The sequence below is a fragment of the Gallus gallus genome, chromosome 2 (genome assembly GCF_016699485.2).
Source record: "Gallus gallus isolate bGalGal1 chromosome 2, bGalGal1.mat.broiler.GRCg7b, whole genome shotgun sequence".
Classification (NCBI taxonomy): Eukaryota; Metazoa; Chordata; class Aves; order Galliformes; family Phasianidae; genus Gallus; species Gallus gallus.
In genome coordinates, this window is record NC_052533.1 from 148,280,096 (window position 1) to 148,305,409 (window position 25,314).

At 49.4% G+C, this 25,314-nt stretch overlaps 1 protein-coding gene across 1 annotated transcript in view; it reads right to left on the reverse strand.

Moving 5' to 3' along the window:
- The window catches only part of LOC420362 (heat shock transcription factor 1), a gene marked incomplete at its 3' end in the record, with an annotated part of 97,127 nt that overhangs the window by 18,770 nt on the left and 53,043 nt on the right, over positions 1 to 25,314 (reverse strand). Inside the window, 3 exon segments of the mRNA NM_001305256.1 lie at positions 11,013 to 11,109; positions 13,518 to 13,579; positions 17,089 to 17,164. Coding sequence (NP_001292185.1) covers positions 11,013 to 11,109; positions 13,518 to 13,579; positions 17,089 to 17,164 — 235 coding nt within the window.

The window sequence follows — 25,314 nt, forward strand, 5'->3', positions numbered from 1 at the left end:
CCAACCATACTATGCCACTATGACCTTCAAGGACCCTTCCGACCCAACCATTCCACGGTTCTACAATCTTCCAACCCAACCCATTCTATCTTCCATGGCTCTTTGACCTTCCAGGACCCTTCCAACCAAATCCATTCTATCTTCCATGGCTCTATGACCTTTAAGGACCCTTCCAACCCAACCCATTAAATGGCTCTACGACCTTTAAGGACTCTTCCAACCCAACCATTCCATGGCTCTACGACCTTTAAGGACCCTTCCGACCCAACCATTCCATGGTCCTACTTATCTTCAAGGACCCTTCCAACCCAATCCATTCTATGATCCTCTGCTCCTTTGAACTTTCAGGACCTTTCCAACCCAACCATACTACATCACTATGACCTTCAAGGACCTTTCCAATACAACCATGCTATGTCAGTATGATCTTTATGGACCCTTCCAAACCAATCCATTCCATGGATCTATGACCTTCCAGGACCCTTCCAACCCAATCCGTTCGATGTTCCTATGCTCCTTTGAACTTTCAGGACCTTTCCAACCCAACCATACTATGTCACTACGACCTTCAAGGACCCTTCCAATTCAACCATTCTGTGGTTCTACAGTCTTCAAGGACCACTCCAACCAAACCCATTCTATCTTCCATGGCTCTATGACCTTTAAGGACCCTTCCAACGGAATATATTCCATGGCTCTACGACCTTTAAGGACCCTTCCAACTCAATCCATTCCATGTATCTACAACCTTTAAGGACCCTTCGAACTCAACCCATTCCATGGCTCTACGACCTTTAAGCACCCTTCCAACCCAAACCATTCGATGATCCTACGCTCCTCTGAACTTTCAGGACCTTTCCAACCCAACCATACTATGTCACTACGACCTTCAACGACCCTTGCAACACAACCATTCCATGGCTCTATGATCTTTAAGGACCCTTCCAACTCAACCCATTCTATCTCCCATGGCTCTACGATCTTTAAAGATCCTTCCAACCCAATCCATTCTATGATCCTATGTTCCTTTGAACTTTCAGGACCTTTCCAACACAACCATACTATGTCACCATGACCTTCAAGGACCCTTCCAACACAACCATTCCATGGTTCTACAATCTTCAAGGACCCTTCCAACCCAAACCATTCTATCTTCCATGGCTCTATGACCTTTAAGGACCTTTCCAACCCAATCCATTCTATAATCCTATGAATCTTTGAACTTTCAGGACCTTTCCAACCCAACCATACTATGGCACTACGACCTTCAAGGACCCTTCCAACACAACCATTCCATGGTTCTACAATCTTCAAGGACCCTTCCAACCCAAACCATTCTATCTTCCATGGCTCTTCGACCTTTAAGGACCCTTCCAACCAAACCCATTCCATGGCTCTACAACCTTTAAGGACCCTTCCAACCCAATCCATTCTATAATCCTATGAATCTTTGAAGTTTAAGGACCCTTCCAACCCAATCCATTCGATGATCCTACACTTCCTTGAACTTTCAGGACCTTTCCAACCCAACCATACTATGTCACCATGACCTTCAAGGACCCTTCCAACACAACCATGCTATGTCAATGTGATCTTTAAAGACCCTTCCAACCCAACCCATTAAATGGCTCTAGAACCTTTAAGGACCCTTCCAACCCAATCCATTCTATGATCCTATGTTCCTTTGAACTTTCAGGACCTTTCCAACCAAACCATACTATGGCACTACGACCTTCAAGGACCCTCCCAATTCAACCATTCCATTGTTCTACAGTCTTCAAGGACCCTTCCAACCAAACCCATTCTATCTTCCATGGCTCTATGACCTTTAAGGACCCTTCCAACCCAACCCATTCCATGGCTCTATGACCTTCCCGGACCCTTCCAACGGAATATATTCCATGTATCTACAACCTTTAAGGACCCTTCCAACCCAACCCATTCCATGGCTGTACAACCTTCAAGGACCCTTCCAACCCAAACCATTCGATGATCCTACACTTCCTTGAACTTTCAGGACCTTTCCAACCCAACCATACTATGTCACTACGACCTTCAAGGACCCTTCCAACCCAACCCATTCCACGGCTCTATGATCTTTAAGGACCCTTCAACTCAACCCATTCTATCTCCCATGGCTCTATGATCTTTAAAGATCCTTCCAACCCAATCCATTCTATGATCCTATGTTCCTTTGAACTTTCAGGACCTTTCCAACCCAACCATACTATGTCACTACGACCTTTAAGGACCCTTCCAACCCAATCCATTCTATGATCCTATGTTCCTTTGAACTTTCAGGACCTTTCCGACCCAACCATACTATGTCACTACGACCTTCAAGGACCCTTCCAACCCAACCCATTCCACGGCTCTGCCATCTTTAACCGATCACACACCCAATTTACTTGGAGATAAATCCAAAGCAAAGACCGAATCCGTACAGGGAAGCAGAGCAGCACCACTCCCCCACCCGCACTGATGGTTGGATTGGATGACCCCTGCACGGTCAGCGACCCAAAGGTCCCATCAGAACCTCCTTCAGAACCTTTGGGTTCCAGCAGTGCCTGTCCGTGCCCAGGGGACGTTGGGGTTATGCCCTCAGTGCCATACTCCAATGGGGTGGTCAGGGAGACAGACCCCATGGTCTTATAGGTCCCATTCTGTCCTGCTCTGCTCTGTTGTTAGGATTTATTCTGTCTTGTCCTGACCTATCCTGTTCTGTTCTGTTCTATTCGGCTCTGTTCTATCCTGTTCTGTTCTATCCTATTATGTTCTCTTCTGTTCTGTTCTATCTTATTCTAATTCTGTTCTATCCTGTTCTGTTCTATCTAATTCTATTCTATCCTGTTCTATTCTGTTCTGTTCCATCTTATTCTAATTCTGTCCTATCCTGTTCTGTTCTATCCTGTTCTGTTCTTTCTTATTATGTTCTCTTCTGTTCTGTTCTATCTCATTCTAATTCTGTCCTATCCTGTTCTGTTCTATCTAATTCTATTCTATCCTGTTCTCTTCTGTTCTGTTCTATCTCATTCTAATTCTGTTCTATCCTGTTCTGTTCTATCTAATTCTATTCTATCCTGTTCTATTCTGTTCTGTTCCATCTTATTCTAATTCTGTCCTATCCTGTCCTGTTCTATCCTGTTCTGTTCTTTCTTATTATGTTCTCTTCTGTTCTGTTCCACCTTATTCTAATTCTGTTCTATTCAGCTCTGTTCTATCCTGTTCTGTTCTATCTTATTATGTTCTCTTCTGTTCTGTTCTATCTTATTCTAATTCTGTCCTATCCTGTTCTGTTCTATCTAATTCTATTCTATCCTATTCTATTCTGTTCTGTTCTATCTCATTCTAATTGTGGTCTATTCTGTTCTGTTCTATCTCATTCTAATTCTGTTCTATCCTGTTCTGTTCTATCTAATTCTATTCTATCCTGTTCTCTTCTGTTCTGTTCTATCTCATTCTGTTCCATTCCATTCTATCCTGTTCTGTTCCATTCTGTTCTGTTCTATCCTGTTCTGTTCTGCTCTATCCTGCTTTGTTCTATCTTATTCTATTCTGTTCTATCCTGCTCTGTTGTATTCTGTTGTGTTCTATCTTATTCTGTTCTACTCCAATCTTGTTCTGTTCCACCTTATTCTAATTCTGTTCTATTCGGCTCTGTTCTATCCTGCTCTGTTCTATCCTATTATGTTCTATTCTGTTCTGTTCTATCTCATTCTAATTCTGTTCTATCCTGTTCTGTTCTACTCTGTTCTATCTCATTCTGTTCTATCCTATTCTATTCTGTTCTGTTCTATCTCATTCTGTTCCATTCCGTTCTATCCTGTTCAGTTCTCTTCTGTTCTGTTCTATCTCATTCTGTTTCATTCCATTCTATCCTGTTCTGTTCTATCCTGTTCTGTTCTCTTCTGTTCTGTTCTATCCTGTTCCATTCTATTCTGTTCTATTCTGTTCTGTTCCATTCTGTTCTGTTCTATCCTGTTCTGTTCTGCTCTATCCTGCTTTGTTCTATCGTATTCTATTCTGTTCTATCCTGTTCTGTTCTGTTCTATTCGGCTCTGTTCTATCCTGTTCTGTTCTATCTTATTATGTTCTCTTCTGTTCTATCTTATTCTAATTCTGTCCTATCCTGTTCTGTTCTATCTAATTCTATTCTATCCTGTTCTATTCTGTTCTGTTCCATCTTATTCTAATTCTGTCCTATCCTGTTCTGTTCTATCCTGTTCTGTTCTATCTTATTCTGTTCTCTTCTGTTCTGTTCTATCTCATTCTAATTGTGTTCTATCCTGTTCTGTTCTATCTAATTCTATTCTATCCTGTTCTATTCTGTTCTGTTCTATCTCATTCTAATTGTGTTCTATCCTGTTCTGTTCTATCTAATTCTATTCTATCCTGTTCTGTTCTGTTCTGTTCTATCTCATGTTGTTCCACTCCGTTCTATCCAGTTCTGTTCCATTCTGTTCTGTTCTATCCTGTTCTGTTCTGCTCTAACCTGCTTTGTTCTATCGTATTCTATTCTGTTCTACCCTGTTCTGTTCTGTTCTATTCGGCTCTGTTCTGTCCTGCTCTGCTCTATCTTATTCTGTTCTCTTCTGTTCTGTTCTATCTCATTCTAATTCTGTTCTATCCTGTTCTGTTCTATCTAATTCTATTCTATCCTGTTCTATTCTGTTCTGTTCTATCTCATTCTAATTGTGTTCTATCCTGTTCTGTTCTATCTAATTCTATTCTATCCTGCTCTATTCTGTTCTGTTCTATCTCATTCTGTTCCATTCCGTTCTATCCTGTTCTGTTCTATCCTGTTCTGTTCTGCTCTATCCTGCTTTGTTCTATCTTATTCTATTCTGTTCTATCCTGTTCTGTTCTGTTCTATTCGGCTCTGTTCTATTCGGCTCTGTTCTATCCTGTTCTGTTCTATCTAATTCTATTCTATCCTGTTCTCTTCTGTTCTGTTCTATCTCATTCTGTTCCATTCCGTTCTATCCTGTTCTGTTCTATCCTGTTCTGTTCTATCCTGTTCTGTTCTGCTCTATCCTGCTTTGTTCTATCTTATTCTATTCTGTTCTATCCTGTTCTGTTCTGTTCTATTCGGCTCTGTTCTATCCTGTTCTGTTCTATTCGGCTCTGTTCTATCCTGTTCTGTTCTATCTAATTCTATTCTATCCTGTTCTGTTCTGTTCTATCTCATGTTGTTCCACTCCGTTCTATCCTGTTCTGTTCCATTCTGTTCTGTTCTATCCTGTTCTGTTCTGCTCTATCCTGCTTTGTTCTATCGTATTCTATTCTGTTCTATCCTGTTCTGTTCTGTTCTATTCGGCTCTGTTCTATCCTGTTCTGTTCTATCTTATTATGTTCTCTTCTGTTCTATCTTATTCTAATTCTGTCCTATCCTGTTCTGTTCTATCTAATTCTATTCTATCCTGTTCTCTTCTGGTCTCTTCTATCTCATGTTGTTCCACTCCGTTCTATCCTGTTCTGTTCTATCCTGTTCTCTTCTGTTCTGTTCTATCTCATTCTGTTCCATTCTGTTCTATCCTGTTCTATCTCATTGTGTTCCATTCCATTCTATCCTGTTCTGTTCTATTCTGTTCTGTTCTATTCTGTTCTATCCTCCTCTGTTCTATTCTGTTCTGTTCTATCTCATTCTGTTCCATTCTGTTCTATCCTGTTCTGTTCTCTTCTGTTCTGTTCTCTTCTGTTCTGTTCCACCTCATTCTGTTCCATTCTGTTCTATCCTCTTCTGTTCTCTTCTGTTCTGTTCTCTTCTGTTCTGTTCTATTCTGTTCTATCCTCCTCTGTTCTATTCTGTTCTGTTCTATCTCATTCTGTTCCATTCTGTTCTATCCTCTTCTGTTCTCTTCTGTTCTGTTCTCTTCTGTTCTGTTCTTTCCTGTTCTGTTCTGCTCTATCCTGCTTTGTTCTATCTTATTCATTCTGTTCTATCCTGCTCTATCTTATTCTGTTCCATTCTGTTCTGTTCTGTTCCATTCTGTTCTGTTCTATCCTGCTCTGTTCTACCCTGTTCTGTTCTATTCTGTTCTGTTCTGTTCTATTCTGTTCTATCCTGCTCTGTTGTATTCTATTGTGTTCTATCTTATTCTGTTCTACTCCAATCTTGTTCTGTTCTATCCTGTTCTGTTCTGTTCTACTCGGCTCTGTTCTATCCTGCTCTGTTCTATCCTATTATGTTCTATTCTGTTCTGTTCTATCTCATTCTAATTCTGTTCTATCCTGTTCTGTTCTACTCTGTTCTATCTCATTCTGTTCTATCCTATTCTATTCTGTTCTGTTCTATCTCATTCTGTTCCATTCCGTTCTATCCTGTTCAGTTCTCTTCTGTTCTGTTCTATCCTGTTCCATTCTATTCTGTTCTATTCTGTTCTGTTCCATTCTGTTCTGTTCTATCCTGTTCTGTTCTGCTCTATCCTGCTTTGTTCTATCTTATTCTATTCTGTTCTATCCTGCTCTATCTTATTCTGTTCCATTCTGTTCTGTTCTGTTCCATTCTGTTCTGTTCTTTCCTGCTCTGTTCTACCCTTTTCTGTTCTATTCTGTACTGTTCTGTTCTATTCTGTTCTATCCTGCTCTGTTCTCTTCTGTTCTGTTCTATCTTATTCTGTTCTACTCCAATCTTGTTCTGTTCTATCCTGTTCTGTTCTGTTCTATTCGGCTCTGTTCTATCCTGTTCTGTTCTATCCTATTATGTTCTCTTCTGTTCTGTTCCATCTTATTCTAATTCTGTTCTATTCGGCTCTGTTCTATCCTGTTCTGTTCTATCTTATTATGTTCTATTCTGTTCTGTTCCATCTTATTCTAATTCTGTTCTATCCTGTTCTGTTCTATCTAATTCTATTCTATTCTGTTCTCTTCTGTTCTGTTCTATCTCATTCTGTTCCATTCCGTTCTATCCTGTTCTGTTCTGCTCTATCCTGCTTTGTTCTATCTTATTCTATTCTGTTCTGATCTACCCTGCTCTGTTCTATCCTGTTTAGATCCATTCTGCTTGGTTCTATTCTGTCCTGATCCACTCTGTTCTGCTCTATCCCGTTCCGATCCATCCCGTTCTATCCTGTTCCATTCCGATCTACTCTGTACTGCCCTATCCTGCCCTGTTCTATCCTGTTCCATTCCGATCTACTCTGTACTGCCCTATCCTGCTCTGTTCTATCCTGTTCCACTCTGATCTACTCTGTACTGCCCTATCTTGCCCTGTTCTCTCCTGTTCCATTCGGATCTACTCTGTTCTGCCCTATCCTGCCCTGCTCTATCCTGTTCCATTCTGATCCACTCTGTACTGCCCTATCCTGCCCTGTTCTATCCTGTTCCATTCTCATCTATTCTGTACTGCCCTATCCTGTTCTACTCTCTTCTACCCTGTTTAGATCTGTCCTGTTTGGTTCTGTTCTGTTCTATCCTGCCCTATCCTGCCCTGTTCTATCTTATTCTATTCTGTTCTGATCTATCCCACTCTGTTCTATCCTGTTTGGATCCATTCTGCTTGGTTCTATTCTCTTCTGATCCACTCTGTTCTGTTCTATCCCGTTCGGATCCTGCCCTGCTCTATCCTGTTCCATTCTGACCTACTCTGTCCTATCCTGCCCTGTTCTATCCTGTTCCATTCTGTACTGCCCTATCCTGCTCTGTTCTATCCTGTTCCATTCTGATCTACTCTGTACTGCCCTATCCTGCCCTGTTCTATCCTGTTCCATTCTGTACTGCCCTATCCTGCCCTGTTCTACCCTGTTCCATTCTCATCTACTCTGTACTGCCCTATCCTGCCCTGTTCTATCTTATTCTATTCTGTTCTGATCTATCCCGCTCTGTTCTATCCTGTTTGGATACATTCTGCTTGCTTCTATTCTGTCCTGATCCACTCTGTTCTGCTCTATCCCGTTCCGATCCATCCCGTTCTGTCCTGTTCCATTCTCATCTATTCTGTACTGCCCTATCCTGTTCTACTCTCTTCTATCCTGTTAAGATCAGTCCTGTTTGGTTCTATTCTGTTCTGTTCTGTTGCACCTGCTCTATCCTATGCTGTTCTATCTTATTCTATTCTGTACTGCCCTATCCTGCTCTGTTCTATCCTGTTTAGATCCATTCTGCTTGGTTCTATTATCTTCTGATCCACTCTGTTCTGCTCTATCCCGTTCGGATCCTGCCCTGTTCTACCCTGTTCCATTCTGACCTACTCTGTACTGCCCTATCCTGCCCTGTTCTGTCCTGTTCCATTCTGATCTACTCTGTACTGCCCTATCCTGCCCTGTTCTATCCTGTTCCATTCTGATCTATTCTGCACTGCCCTATCCTGCTCTGTTCTACCCTGTTCCATTCTCATCTACTCTGTACTGCCCTATCCTGCTCTGTTCTATCCTGTTTAGATCCATTCTGCTTGGTTCTATTCTGTCCTGATCCACTCTGTTCTGCTCTATCCCGTTCCGATCCATCCCGTTCTGTCCTGTTCCATTCCGATCTATTCTGTACTGCCCTATCCTGCCCTGCTCTATCCTGTTCCATTCTGTACTGCCCTATCCTGCTCTGTTCTATCCTGTTCCATTTTGATCTGCTCTGTACTGCCCTATCCTGCTCTGTTCTATCCTGTTTAGATCCATTCTGCTTGGTTCTATTCTCTTCTGATCCACTCTGTTCTGCTCTATCCCGTTCCGATCCATCCCGTTCTATCCTGTTCCATTCTGATCTACTCTGTCCTATCCTGCCCTGTCCTATCCTGTTCCATTTTGATCTGCTCTGTACTGCCCTATCCTGCCCTGTTCTATCCTGTTCCGTTCTGATCTTCTCTGTCCTATCCTGCCCTGTTCTATCCTGTTCCGTTCTGATCTACTCTGTCCTATCCTGCCCTGTTCTATCCTGTTCCATTCTGATCCACTCTGTACTGCCTTATCCTGCTCTGTTCTATCCCGTTCCATTCTCATCTATTCTGTACTGCCCTATCCTGTTCTACTCTCTTCTACCCAGTTTAGATCTGTCCTGTTTGGTTCTATTCTGTTCTGTTCTATCCTGCTCTATCCTGTTCTGTTCTATCTTATTCTATTCTGTTCTGATCTATCCTGCTCTGTTCTATCCTGTTTGGATCCATTCTGCTTGGTTCTATTCTGTCCTGATCCACTCTGTTCTGCTCTATCCCGTTCTGATCCATCCCGTTCTATCCTGTTCCATTCTGATCCACTCTGTACTGCCCTATCCTGCTCTGTTCTATCCTGTTCCATTCTGATCTATTCTGCACTGCCCTATCCTGCTCTGTTCTATCCTGTTCCATTCTGATCAATTCTGTACTGCCCTATCCCGCTCTGTTCTATCCTGTTCCATTCTGATCTATTCTGCACTGCCCTATCCTGCCCTGTTCTACCCTGTTCCATTCTCATCTACTCTGTACTGCCCTATCCTGCTCTGTTCTATCCTGTTTAGATCCATTCTGCTTGGTTCTATTCTCTTCTGATCCACTCTGTTCTGCTCTATCCCGTTCGGATCCTGCCCTGTTCTACCCTGTTCCATTCTGACCTACTCTGTACTGCCCTATCCTGCCCTGTTCTGTCCTGTTCCATTCTGATCTACTCTGTACTGCCCTATCCTGCCCTGTTCTATCCTGTTCCACTCTGATCTACTCTGTACTGCCCTATCCTGCTCTGTTCTACCCTGTTCCATTCTCATCTATAATGTACTGCCCTATCCTGCCCTGTTCTACCCTGTTCCATTCTCATCTATTCTGTACTGCCCTATCCTGTTCTACTCTCTTCTACCCAGTTTAGATCTGTCCTGTTTGGTTCTATTCTGTTCTGTTCTATCCTGCTCTATCCTGTTCTGTTCTATCTTATTCTATTCTGTTCTGATCTATCCCGCTCTGTTCTATCCTGTTTGGATCCATTCTGCTTGGTTCTATTCTGTCCTGATCCACTCTGTTTTGCTCTATCCCGTTCTGATCCATCCTGTTCTATCCTGTTCCATTCTGATCCACTCTGTACTGCCCTATCCTGCTCTGTTCTATCCTGTTCCATTCTGATCTATTCTGCACTGCCCTATCCTGCTCTGTTCTATCCTGTTTAGATCCATTCTGCTTGCTTCTATTCTGTCCTGATCCACTCTGTTCTGCTCTATCCCGTTCCAATCCATCCCGTTCTATCCTGTTCCATTCTGATCTACTCTGTTCTGCCCTATCCTGCCCTGTTCTATCCTGTTCCGTTCTGATCTACTCTGTCCTATCCTGCCCTGTTCTATCCTGTTCCATTCTGTACTGCCCTATCCTGCCCTGTTCTACCCTGTTCCATTCTCATCTACTCTGTACTGCCCTATCCTGCCCTGTTCTATCTTATTCTATTCTGTTCTGATCTACCCTGCTCTGTTCTATCCTGTTTAGATCCATTCTGCTTGGTTCTATTCTGTCCTGATCCACTCTGTTCTGCTCTATCCCGTTCCGATCCATCCCGTTCTATCCTGTTCCATTCTGATCTACTCTGCCCTATCCTGCCCTGCTCTATCCTGTTCCACTCTGATCTATTCTGTACTGCCCTATCCTGCCCTGTTCTATCCTGTTCCATTCTGATCCACTCTGTACTGCCCTATCCTGCCCTGTTCTATCCTGTTCCATTCTGATCTATTCTGCACTGCCCTATCCTGCTCTGTTCTATCCTGTTTAGATCCATTCTGCTTGGTTCTATTCTGTCCTGATCCACTCTGTTCTGCTCTATCCCGTTCCGATCCATCCCGTCCTGTCCTGTTCCATTCTGATCTACTCTGTACTGCCCTATCCTGCCCTTTTCTATCCTGTTCCATTTTGATCTGCTCTGTACTGCCCTATCCTGCCCTGTTCTATACTGTTCTGCTCCATCCTACCCTATTCAACCCCGTTCTCTCCTTCCCTGCTCCCTCCAGCTCTGCTCCCCCCCATCTCCCACCTCTCCCCCATAGGAAATCCCATTGGAGTCCATCGTGGGGACGCAGTGCCACCCCCCCACTCCACCCCCTCCCCAACCCCCCCCCCCCCCTCCCAGCTCACTTACTGCGTATGGGGATGAGCCGTGGACGTGCTCCAGGGAGTACTGTCGGCTGTATTTCGGCATGGAATGAGCTGAACTGCTGTCGTTCAACATCAGGGGGCTGCAAGAGAGCCCGAAAACACCAAGGGGTCACCGTGCTGCTGCCACCCAACGTGGCCACCAATGGGGATACGGCTATGGGGAGAGCCCGGGGGGGGGGAAGGGGGTTGGGGGATGCTATGGGGTGGAGCGGAGACAGAGGGTGGGGGGGGATGTTAAGGCTCAGAGGTGAGAATTGGTGGTGCTGCAGCACCATCCTGGGGCAGAACGGGTAATGGTGGATGGCAAACGAATCTGGCAGTGGTGATAAAGCTCATAGGGGCCTACAGAGCAATAAGAAGGGGGGGAAAGCCCCGGCATGGGGTAAGTGCAAGCAGCAGTAAAGGATCCCTACCAGCACCAATCAGCAATAAAGGATCCCTATTAGCACCAATCAGCAATGAAGGATCCCTATTAACACAGTGGGTGCAATCAGTAATAAGGGATCCCTACCAGCACCAATCAGCAATGAGGGATCCCCATTAGCACCAATCAGCAATAAAGGATCCCTATAATCACAGTGGATGCAATCAGCAATAAGGGATCCCTACCAGCACCAATCAGCAATAAAGGATCCCTATTAGCACCAATCAGCAATGAAGGGTCCCTATTAACACAGTGGGTGCAATCAGCAATAAGGGATCCCTACCAGCACCAATCAGCAATAAAAGATCCCAATTAGCACCAATCAGCAATGAAGGATCCCTATAATCACAGTGGATGCAATCAGCAATGAGGGATCCCTACCAGCACCAATCAGCAATAAAGGATCCCCATTAGCACCAATCAGCAATGAAGGATCCATACCAGCACCAATCAGCAATAAAGGATCCCCATTACCACCAATCAGCAATGAAGGATCCCCATTACCACCAATCAGCAATGAAGGATCCCTACCAGCACCAATCAGCAATAAAGGATCCCCATTACCACCAATCAGCAATGAAGGATCCCTACCAGCACCAATCAGCAATAAAGGATCCCTATTAGCGCCAATCAGCAATGAAGGATCCATACCAGCACCAATCAGCAATGAGGGATCCCCATTAGCACCAATCAGCAATGAGGGATCCCTACCAGCACCAGTCAGCAATGAAGGATCCCAATTAACACAGTGGGCGCAATCAGCAATGAAGGATCCCTACCAGCACCAACCAGCAATAAAGGATCCCTATTAACACAGTGGGTGCAATCAGCAATAAGGGATCCCTACCAGCACCAATCAGCAATAAAGGATCCCAATTAGCACCAATCAGCAATGAAGGATCCCTATAATCACAGTGGGTGCAATCAGCAATAAAGGATCCCCATTAGCACCAATCAGCAATGAGGGATCCCTACAAGAACCAATCAGCAATAAGGGATCCCTAGCAGCACCAATCAGCAATAAGGGATCCCTAGCAGCACCAATCAGCAATGAGGGATCCCCATTAGCACCAATCAGCAATGAGGGATCCCCATTAGCACCAATCAGCAATGAAGGATCCCTATTAACACAGTGGGTGCAATCAGCAATAAAGGATCCCCATTAGCACCAATCAGCAATAAGGGATCCCAACCAGCACCAATCAGCAATGAGGGATCCCTACCAGCACCAATCAGCAATGAGGGATCCCTACCAGCACCAGTCAGCAATGAAGGATCCCAATTAACAAAGTGGGCGCAATCAGCAATGAAGGATCCCTACCAGCACCAACCAGCAATGACGGATCCCTATTAACACAGTGGGTACAATAGCAATAAAGGATCCCTACCAGCACCAACCAGCAATGAGGGATCCCTACCAGCACCAATCAGCAATAAGGGATCCCTATCAGCACCAATCAGCAATAAGGGATCCCTATTAGCACCAATCAGCAATAAGGGATCCCTATTAGCACCAATCAGCAATAAAGGATCCCCATTAGCACCAAACAGCAATGAAGGATCCCTACCAGCACCAATCAGCAATAAAGGATCCCCATTAGCACCAATCAGCAATGAAGGATCCATACCAGCACCAATCAGCAATAAAGGATCCCTATTAACACAGTGGGTACAATCAGCAATAAAGGATCCCTACCAGCACCAATCAGCAATAAAGGATCCCCATTAGCACCAAACAGCAACGAAGGATCCCTACCAGCACCAATCAGCAATAAAGGATCCCCATTAGCACCAATCAGCAATGAAGGATCCCCATTAGCACCAATCAACAATGAAGGATCCATACCAGCATCAACCAGCAATGAAGGATCCCTATTAACACAGTGGGTACAATCAGCAATGAAGGATCCCTATTAGCACACCGGAAGTGTCCTATCCCAACCAGGAGGCAGAGACCTGGGGGGGACCCACGGTGCCGGTCCCCTCTTTATCCTCAGGCAGGGAACCTTTATGGGGGGGGGGGTCGGGGGGGGGGTCGGGGGGGGGATAGAAACGCAGACTTACATCTTCCTCTTCACCCCGAGGATGCGGTTGGATTGCACCAATGAAATCAAGAACTGGATGAGCTGTGAGGAGAGAAGAAGGAGAAGGTGTTGGGACGCACGGAGGGGGGATGGAGACAGTTGTGGGGGGATGCAAAGCTTTTTTGGGGGGGGCGGGGGGGGCTGCCGTCCCAGAAGGCTGTGCTGCCATCTAGCTGTACCCGGGACCACCGAGGGATGGGTGGGGAGGAAGCTGGGGGGCTTCAGCATGGGCCAATGGTTGACCAATGGTTGGGCAGTGGTTGAGTGGTGGTCAACCAATGATTGGGCAGTGGTTGAGTGGTGGTCAACCAATGGTTGATCAATGGTTGGGCAGTGGTTGAGTGGTGGTCAACCAATGGCTGGGCAGTGGCTGATCAATGGTTGGGCATTGGTTGATCAATGGTAGACCAATGGTTGACCAATGGTTGGCCAGTGGTTGAGTGGTGGTCAACCAATGGCTGGGCAGTGGCTGATCAATGGTTGGGCAGTGGTTGACCAATGGTAGACCAATGCTTGACCAATGGTTGGGCAGTGGTTGAGTGGTGGTCAACCAATGGTTGATCAATGGTTGGGCAGTGGCTGATCATTGGTTGACCAATGGTGGGGCAGTGGTTGAGTGGTGGTCAACCAATGGTTGATCAATGGTTGGGCAGTGGCTGATCATTGGTTGACCAATGGTGGGGCAGTGGTTGAGTGGTGGTCAACCAATGGCTGGGCAGTGGCTGATCAATGGTTGGGCAGTGGTTGATCAATGGTAGACCAATGGTTGACCAATGGTTGGGCAGTGGTTGAGCAGTGGTCAACCAATGGTTGGGCAGTGGTTGACCAATGGTTGGGCAGTGGTTGATCAATGGTCGGGCAGTGGTTGAGTGGTTGTCAACCAGTGGTTGGGCAGTGGCTGATCAATGGTAGGCCAGTGGTTGACCAATGGTTGGGCAGTGGTTGAGTGGTGGTCAACCAATGATTGGGCAGTGGTTGAGTGGTAATCAACCAATGGTAGACCAAATGTTGGGCAGTGGCTGATCAATGGTTGACCAATGGTTGGGCAGTGCTTGAGTGGTGGTCAACCAATGGTTGATCAATGGTTGGGCAGTGGTTGACCAATGGTTGGGCAGTGGTTGAGTGGTGGTCAACCAATGGTTGATCAATGGTTGGGCAGTGGTTGACCAATGGTTGGGCAGTGGTTGAGTGGTGGTCAACCAATGGTTGATCAATGGTTGATCAAAGGTTAGGCAGTGGTTGACTAATGGTGGACCAGTGGTCGGGCAGTGGTTGACCAATGGTTGGGCAGTGGTTGATCAATGGTAGACCAATGGTTGGGCAGTGGTTGAGTGGTGGTCAACCAATGGTTGGGCAGTGATTGACCAATGGTAGACCAATGGCTGACCAGTGGCTGACCAATGGCTGGGCAGTGGTTGAGTGGTGGTCAACCAATGGTTGGGCAGTGGTTGATCAATGGTTGGGCAGTGGTTGATCATTGGTTGACCAATGGTTGGCCAGTGGTTGAGTGGTGGTCAACCAATGGTTGATCAATGGTTGATCAAAGGTCAGGCAGTGGTTGACTAATGGTGGACCAGTGGTTGATCAATGGTTGACCAATGGTTGGGCAGTGGTTGAGTGGTGGTCAACCAATGATTGGGCAGTGGTTGAGTGGTGGTCAACCAATGGTTGATCAGTGGTTGGGCAGTGGCTGATCAATGGCTGGGCAGTGGCTGATCAATGGTTGGACAGTAGTTGACTAATGGTAGATCAATGGTTGACCAATGGTTGGGCAGTGGTTGAGTGGTGGTCAACCAATGGTTGGGCAGTGATTGACCAATGGTAGACCAATGGCTGACCAATGGTTGGCAGTGGTTGATCATTGGTTGACCAATGGTGGGGCAGTGGTTGAGTGGTGGTCAACCAATGATTGGGCAGTGGTTGAGTGGTGGTCAACCAATGGCTGGGCAGTGGCTGATCAATGGTTGGGCATTGGTTGATCAATGGTAGACCAATGGTTGACCAATGGTTGGGCAGTGGTTGAGCAGTGGTCAACCAATGGTTGGGTAGTGGTTGACCAATGGTAGACCAATGGCTGACCAATGGTTGGACAGTGGTTGAGTGGTTGTCAACCAGTGGTTGGGCAGTGGCTGATCAATGGTAGGCCAGTGGTTGACCAATGGTTGGGCAGTGGTTGAGTGGTGGTCAACCAATGATTGGGCAGTGGTTGAGTGGTAATCAACCAATGGTAGACCAAATGTTGGGCAGTGGCTGATCAATGGTTGACCAATGGTTGGGCAGTGCTTGAGTGGTGGTCAACCAATGGTTGATCAATGGTTGGGCAGTGGTTGACCAATGGTTGGGCAGTGGTTGAGTGGTGGTCAACCAATGGTTGATCAATGGTTGATCAAAGGTTAGGCAGTGGTTGACTAATGGTGGACCAGTGGTCGGGCAGTGGTTGACCAATGGTTGGGCAGTGGTTGATCAATGGTAGACCAATGGTTGGGCAGTGGTTGAGTGGTGGTCAACCAATGGCTGGGCAGTGGCTGATCAATGGTTGGGCATTGGTTGATCAATGGTAGACCAATGGTTGACCAATGGTTGGGCAGTGGTTGAGCAGTGGTCAACCAATGGTTGGGCAGTGGCTGATCAATGGTTGGGCAGTGGTTGACCAATGGTTGGCCAATGGTTGAGTGTTGATCAACCAATGGTTGGGCAGTGGTTGACCCATGGTAGACCAATGGTTGACCAGTGGCTGACCAATCGTTGGCCAATGGTTGAGTGGTGGTCAACCAATGGTTGATCGATGGTTGGGCAGTGGTTGACCAATGGTAGACCAATGGTTGACCAGTGGCTGACTGATGGTTGGCCAATGGTTCAGTGGTGGTCAACCAGTGGTTGATCAATGGTTGGGCAGTGGTTGACCAACGGTAGACCAGCGGTTGATCAATGGTTGACCGATGGTTGACCAGTGGTTAATCAATGGTTGGGCAGTGGTTGACCAATGGTAGACCAGTGGTTGACCAGAAGCTGACCAGGAGCCAGCAGTGAGCCCTGGTGGCCAAGAGGGCCAATGGGACCCTGTGGTGCATTGCCCAGAGTGCAGCCAGCAGGGCAGGGAGTGCTGCTCCCCTCTGCTCTGCCCTATGGGGGCACTGCTGGAGCACTGCGCCCAGTGCTGGGCTCCCAGTTCAGGGCAGACTGGGAACTGCTGGGAGAGCCCAGTAGAGGGCATGGAGATGGTGGGGGTCTGGAGCCCCTCCTGGTGGGGACAGGCTGAGAACCCCGGGGGAGAGAAGGCTGAGAGGGGTCTGAGCAGCACTGATGGATATATAGAGGGTGGGGGGTGGGAGGAGGGGGCCGGGTTGGGCTGGGGGAGCTCCAGAGGTCCCCAGTGACGGGACGGGGGGCACCGGGCACACACTGCACCTCCATCTGAACAGGACGTGGCTCCCAGCTGAGCTCTGCCCCACGGCACAGCCTTCCCCACCGCATTTCCAGAACCCCCCCCCCCACCACCACCAATGCATGGGATCACTGCAGACCACCCCCAATTCCAGTTCAGGCTTTACCTTATTGACCACCTTCTGCTGCTGGGCGTGCTTCTGCCTTAGGCTGGCCACCTCCCTCCACAGCGCCTCGTTCTCACTGCAAGGGAAGCAAAAACCGGCTGAGAGCCAACGCAGAGCAGAGGGGCGGATTCTGCAAGCAAAGAAAAACAAAAAACCCCATGGGAGAGAAGGGCACGAAGGCTGCAGTGCCTCCTCTTCATCACCAGGCTCATCCGGAGCCCGGGACCGCATACACGGCGTGGTTGAATTGGTTTACACGCCCACGTGATGGCAGTAATGGAGCGACTTCGCTCTCAGGCATCGACCTGACAAAGAAGTTGGCCATTTTCAGCCTTTTTTGCCCCAATCTCGTGTCGGTTTCGAGGCTGAGCCCCGACTACCAGACGGGTTTCCCGGGGCCCCATCCCTGGAGGTGATCGGGGTTGTTTGGGCAGCGGGTCCATGGGAGGGCAAATGATAGTAAGTCCGACCCCAATGCAACCCATCCTGACCCTAAATAGACCCACAGAGTCATTCGGGTTGGAAGAGACCCCCAGGATCACCCAGCCCAACCCAAACCCACCCCATCACGACCCTAAACAGACCCATTATGATAGGAAGGGACCTCCCAGATCCCCAAGTCCAACCCCAATGCAACCCACCGTGACCCTAAATAGACCCATTATGGTTGGAAGACACCTCCAAGATCCCCAAGTCCAACCCCAATGCAACCCATCGTGACCCTAAATAGACCCACAGAGTCATTCAGGGCTGGAAGAGACCTCCCAGACCCTCAAGTCCAACCCCAGTGCAACCCACCGTGACCCTAAATAGACCCATTATGGTTGGAAGAGACCTCCCAGATCCGCAAGTCCAACCCCAATGCAACCCATCGTGACCCTAAATAGACCCACAGAGTCAGTAAGATTGAAAGGGATCCCCAAGACCCCCAGTCCAACCCCAACCCACCCTATCACGACCCTAAATAGACCCATTCGGGTTGGAAGAGACCCCCCAGAACCCCAAGTCCAACCCCAATCCCGTTCCCACTGTGATCCTAAATAGAACCACAGAGTCAGTAAGGTTGAAAGAGACCCCCAGGATCACCCAGCCCAACCCCAACCCATCGCACTGTGACCCCAAATAGACCCACAGAGTCATTCTGGTTGGAAGACACCTCCCTGATCCCAAAGTCCAACCCCAATCCACCCAATCACGACCCTAAATCGACCCATTATGGTTGGGAGAGACCTCCCAGACCCCCAAGTCCAACCCCAATGCAACCCACTGTGACCCTAAATAGACCCACACAGTCAGTAAGATTGAAAGAGATCCCCAAGACCCCCAGCCCAACCCCAACTCACCCCATCACGACCCTAAATAGACCCATTACGGTTGGAAGACACCTCCAAGATCCCCAAGTCCAACCCCAATACACCCCATTACGACCCTAAATAGACCCACAGAGTCATTCGGGTTGGAAGAGACCCCCAGGATCACCCAGCCCAACCCAAACCCACCCCATCATGACCCTAAATAGACCCATTCAGGTTGGAAGACACCTCCAAGATCCCCAAGTCCAACCCCAATGCAACCCATCGTGACCCTAAATAGACCCACAGAGTCATTCTGGTTGGAAGAGACCCCCAGGATCACCCAGCCCAACCCCAACCCACCCCATCACGACCCTAAATAGACCCATTATGGTTGGAAGACACCTCCCAGACCCCCAAGTCCAACCCCAATGCAACCCATCGTGACCCTAAATAGACCCACAGAGTCATTCTGGTTGGAAGAGACCCCCAGGATCACCCAGCCCAACCCCAACCCACCCCATCACGACCATAAATAGACCTATTCAGGTTGGAAGGGACCTCCCAGACCCCCAAATCCAACCCCAATGCAACCTATTGTGACCCTAAATAGACCCACAGAGTCATTCAGGTTGGAAGAGACCCCCAGGACCACCCAGCCCAACCCCAACCCACCCCATCATGACCCTAAGCAGACCCATTATGGTTGGAAGACACCACCAAGATCCCCAAGTCCAACCCCAATGCAACCCACCATGACCCTAAATAGACCCACAGAGTCATTCTGGTTGGAAGAGACCCCCAGGATCACCCAGCCCAACCCCAACCCACCCCATCACGACCATAAATAGACCTATTTAGGTTGGAAGGGACCTCCCAGACCCCCAAGTCCAACCCCAATGCAACCCATCGTGACCCTAAATAGACCCACAGAGTCAGTAAGAGTGAAAGAGATCCCAAAAACCCCCAGCCCAACCCCAACCCACCGCACTGTGACCCTAAATAGACCCACAGAGCCAGTAAGGTTGGAAGAGATCCCCAAGACCCCCAGCCCAACCCCAACCCACCCTATCACGACCCTAAATAGACCCATTCGGGTTGGAAGAGACCTCCCAGAACCCCAAGTCCAACCCCAATCCCGTTCCCACTGTGATCCTAAATAGAACCACAGAGTCAGTAAGGTTGAAAGAGACCCCCAGGATCACCCAGCCCAACCCCAACCCATCGCACTGTGACCCCAAATAGACCCACAGAGTCATTCTGGTTGGAAGAGACCTCCCAGATCCCAAAGTCCAACCCCAATCCACCCAATCACAACCCTAAATCGACCCATTCAGGTTGGGAGAGACCTCCCAGACCCCCAAGTCCAACCCCAATGCAACCCACCATGACCCTAAATAGACCCACAGAGTCATTCGGGTTGGAAGACACCTCCCAGACCCCCAAGTCCAACCCCAATGCAACCCATCGTGACCCTAAATAGACCCACAGAGTCAGTAAGAGTGAAAGAGATCCCAAAAACCCCCAGCCCAACCACAACCCACCGCACTGTGACCCTAAATAGACCCACAGAGCCAGTAAGGTTGGAAGAGATCCCCAAGACCCCCAGCCCAACCCCAATGCACCCCATCACGACCCTAAATAGACCCATTATGGTTGGAAGACACCTCCAAGATCCCCAAGTCCAACCCCAATGCAACCCATCGTGACCCTAAATAGACCCACTGAGTCATTCAGGTTGGAAGGGACCTCCCAGATCCTCAAGTCCAACCCCAATGCAACCCATTATGACCCTAAATAGACCCATTATGGTTGGAAGACACCTCCCAGATCCCCAAGTCCAACCCCAATGCAACCCACCGTGACCCTAAATAGACCCATTCAGGTTGGAAGACACCTCCCAGACCCCGAAGTCCAACCCCAATGCAACCCATCCTGACCCTAAATAGACCCACAGAGTCATTCGGGTTGGAAGAGACCCCCAGGATCACCCAGCCCAACCCCAACCCACCCCATCACGACCCTAAATAGACCCATTATGGTTGGAAGACACCTCCAAGATCCCCAAGTCCAACCCCAATGCAACCCATCCTGACCCTAAATAGACCCACTGAGTCATTCAGGTTGGAAGAGACCCCCAGGATCACCCAGCCCAACCCCAACCCACCCCATCACGACCATAAATAGACCTATTTAGGTTGGAAGACACCTCCCAGACCCCCAAGTCCAACCCCAATGCAACCCATCGTGACCCTAAATAGACCCACACAGTCAGTAAGAGTGAAAGAGATCCCAAAAACCCCCAGCCCAACCCCAACCCACCGCACTGTGACCCTAAATAGACCCACAGAGCCAGTAAGGTTGGAAGAGATCCCCAAGACCCCCAGCCCAACCCCAATGCACCCCATCACGACCCTAAATAGACCCATTATGGTTGGAAGACACCTCCAAGATCCCCAAGTCCAACCCCAATGCAACCCATTGTGACCCTAAATAGACCCATTCAGGTTGGAAGACACCTCCAAGATCCCCAAGTCCAACCCCAATGCAACCCATCGTGACCCTAAATAGACCCACTGAGTCATTCAGGGCTGGAAGAGACCTCCCAGACCCCCAAGTCCAACCCCAGTGCAACCCACTGTGACCCTAAATAGACCCATTATGGTTGGAAGACACCTCCAAGATCCCCAAGTCCAACCCCAATGCAACCCATCGTGACCCTAAATAGACCCACACAGTCAGTAAGATTGAAAGAGATCCCCAAGACCCCCAGCCCAACCCCAACTCACCCCATCACGACCCTAAATAGACCCATTACGGTTGGAAGACACCACCAAGATCCCCAAGTCCAACCCCAATACACCCCATTACGACCCTAAATAGACCCACAGAGTCATTCGGGTTGGAAGAGACCCCCAGGATCACCCAGCCCAACCCCAACCCACCCCATCACGACCCTAAATAGACCCATTCAGGTTGGAAGACACCTTCAAGATCCCCAAGTCCAACCCCAATGCAACCCGCCATGACCCTAAATAGACCCACAGGGTCATTCAGGTTGGAAGAGACCCCCAGGATCACCCAGCCCAACCCCAACCCACCCCATCACGACCATAAATAAACCCATTCGGGTTGGAAGAGACCCCCCAGAACCCCAAGTCCAACCCCAATCCTGTTCCCACGGTGATCCTAAATAGAAGCACAGAGTCAGTAAGGTTGGAAGAGACCTCCAGGATCACCCAGCCCAACCCCAACCCACCCCATCACGACCATAAATAAACCCATTCGGGTTGGAAGAGACCCCCCAGAACCCCAAGTCCAACCCCAATCCTGTTCCCACGGTGATCCTAAATAGAAGCACAGAGTCAGTAAGGTTGAAAGAGACCCCCAGGATCACCCAGTCCAACCCCAACCCATCGCACTGTGACCCCAAATAGACCCACAGAGTCATTCTGGTTGGAAGACACCTCCCAGATCCTAAATTCCAACCCCAGTCTACCCAATCACGACCCTAAATCGACCCATTCAGGTTGGGAGAGACCTCCCAGACCCCCAAGTCCAACCCCAATGCAACCCACCATGACCCTAAATAGACCCACAGAGTCATTCGGGTTGGAAGACACCTCCCAGACCCCCAAGTCCAACCCCAATGCAACCCATCGTGACCCTAAATAGACCCACAGAGTCAGTAAGAGTGAAAGAGATCCCAAAAACCCCCAGCCCAACCACAACCCACCGCACTGTGACCCTAAATAGACCCACAGAGCCAGTAAGGTTGGAAGAGATCCCCAAGACCCCCAGCCCAACCCCAACCCACCCTATCATGACCCTAAATAGACCCATTCGGGTTGGAAGAGACCTCCCAGAACCCCAAGTCCAACCCCAATGCAACCCACCGTGACCCTAAATAGACCCACAGAGTCAGTAAGATTGAAAGAGATCCCCAAGACCCCCAGCCCAACCCCAACTCACCCCATCATGACCCTAAACAGACCCATTACGGTTGGAAGACACCTCCAAGATCCCCAAGTCCAACCCCAATACACCCCATTACGACCCTAAATAGACCCACAGAGTCATTCGGGTTGGAAGAGACCCCCAGGATCACCCAGCCCAACCCCAACTCACCCCATCACGACCCTAAATAGACCCATTATGGTTGGAAGACACCTCCCAGATCCCCAAGTCCAACCCCAATGCACCCCATTACGACCCTAAATAGACCCATTATGGTTGGAAGGGACCTCCCAGACCCCGAAGTCCAACCCCAATGCAACCCACCGTGACCCTAAATAGACCCCCAGCGTCATTAAAGTTGGAAGAGAAACCCAGGATCACCCAGCCCAACCCCAACCCACCCCATCATGACCCTAAATAGACCCATTCAGGTTGGAAGACACTTCCCAGACCCCCAAGTCCAACCCCAATGCAACCCGCCATGACCCTAAATAGACCCACAGGGTCATTCGGGTTGGAAGAGAACCCCAGGATCACCCAGCCCAACCCCAATGCACCCCATTACGACCCTAAATAGACCCATTCAGGTTGGAAGACACCTCCCAGATCCGCAAGTCCAACCCCAATGCAACCCACCGTGACCCTAAATAGACCCATTATGGTTGGAAGGGACCTCCCAGATCCCCAAGTCCAACCCCAATGCAACCCACCGTGACCCTAAATAGACCCACAGAGTCATTCAGGTTGGAAGAGACCCCCAGGATCACCCAGCCCAACCCCAACCCACCCCATCATGACCCTAAATAGACCCATTATGGTTGGAAGACACCTCCAAGATCCCCAAGTCCAACCCCAATGCAACCCATCCTGACCCTAAATAGACCCACAGGGTCATTCAGGTTGGAAGAGACCCCCAGGATCACCCAGCCCAACCCCAACCCACCCCATCACGACCATAAATAGACCTATTTAGGTTGGAAGACACCTCCCAGACCCCCAAGTCCAACCCCAGTGCAACCCATTACGACCCTAAATAGACCCACAGTGTCATTCGGGTTGGAAGAGACCCCCAGGACCACCCAGCCCAACCCCAACCCACCCCATCATGACCCTAAGCAGACCCATTATGGTTGGAAGACACCACCAAGATCCCCAAGTCCAACCCCAATACACCCCATTACGACCCTAAATAGACCCACAGTGTCATTCGGGTTGGAAGAGACCCCCAGGATCACCCAGCCCAACCCCAACCCACCCCATCATGACCCTAAATAGACCCATTCAGGTTGGAAGACACTTCCCAGACCCCCAAGTCCAACCCCAATGCAACCCGCCATGACCCTAAATAGACCCACAGAGTCATTCAGGTTGGAAGGGACCTCCCAGACCCCCAAGTCCAACCCCAGTGCACCCCATCACGACCCTAAATAGACCCATTATGGTAGGAAGGGACCTCCCAGACCCCCAAGTCCAACCCCAATGCATCCCATCACGACCCTAAATAGACCCATTATGGTAGGAAGGAACCTCCCAGACCCCCAAGTCCAACCCCAATGCAACCCACCGTGACCCTAAACAGACCCACAGGGTCATTCAGGTTGGAGGAGACCCCCAGCACCCATGAGCAGACCCCGACCCCCCCTCACCACAATCTCCTTCCAGCAGCTGTAGGGAGCGCTGAGCTCTCCCCTGAGCCCCCCCCCTTCCATATAGGGCAGCGCTATGGGGCTCAGGCTGGGTGGGCTTCAACGCCCCCTCCCACCCAAACATTTGGGATCCCATCGGACCCTCCCACCCCTCCGGGACTGTGGTTTCCCCCCCCCCTCAGGTGGGGATGTTTGGAGCAGAGACCCTTTTGAGGACCCATTGCCGCCCCTTTGGGTGCCCCCACCCATCCCTGGAGGTGTCCAAGGTCACATTGGAGGGGGTCCTGGGCAGCCGGGGCTGCTCTTAAAGGTGGTGGTCTGTGTATGTGTGGTGGGGGGGGGGTGGGGGTGGGGGGGTCTGACCCAGAGCTGCTTATTGGAAGCGCTGAGGAACCCCCACGGCCCTTTTGGGAGACCCCCGGGGGGGGTTAAGGGGGGGGTGGGGGTTAAGGGGCGGGGGGGGGCTTCGTGGTCCCGGGGGTCCCTTCTATGGCTCCATCCATTGTGCAGTGCTATGATTTGAAACCCATTTTTATGGGGGGGGGGGTTTGAAACCCATTTTTAGGGGGGGGGGGGGGGGGGGGAGGGGAGGGGGGGTCTGACCCAGAGCTGCTTATTGGAAGCGCTGAGGAACCCCCATGGCCCTTTTGGGAGACCCCCTGGGGGGGTTAAGGGGGGGGGGTTGGGGGTGGGGGGGGTGGGGGGGGCTTTGTTATCCCGGGGTTCCCTTCTATGGCTCCATCCGTTGTGAAGTGCTATGATTTGAAACCCATTTTTAGGGGGGGGGGGGGGGGAGGAGAGGGGGGGGTCTGACCCAGAGCTGCTTATTGGAAGCGCTGAGGAACCCCCATGGCCCTTTTGGGAGACCCCCTGGGGGGGTTAAGGGGGGGGGTTGGGGGTTAAGGGGGTGGGGGGAACTTCGTGATCCCGGGGGTCCCTTCTATGGCTCCATCCATTGTGAAGTGCTATGATTTGAAACCCATTTTTAGTGGGGGGGGGGGGGGGGGGGTTTGAAACCCATTTTTATGGGGAGGGGGGGGGAGGGGAGGGGGGGTCTGACCCAGAGCTGCTTATTGGAAGCGCTGAGGAACCCCCATGGCCCTTTTGGGAGACCCCCTGGGGGGGTTAAAGGGGGGGTTGGGGGGTGAAAGGGGGGGGGGGGGGGCTTCGTGATCCCGGGGGTCCCTTCTATGGCTCCATCCATTGTGCAGTGCTATGATTTGAAACCCATTTTTATGGGGGGGGGGGGGGGTTGAAACCCATTTTTATGGGGAGGGGGGGGGGAGGGGAGGTCTGACCCAGAGCTGCTTATTGGAAGCGCTGAGGAACCC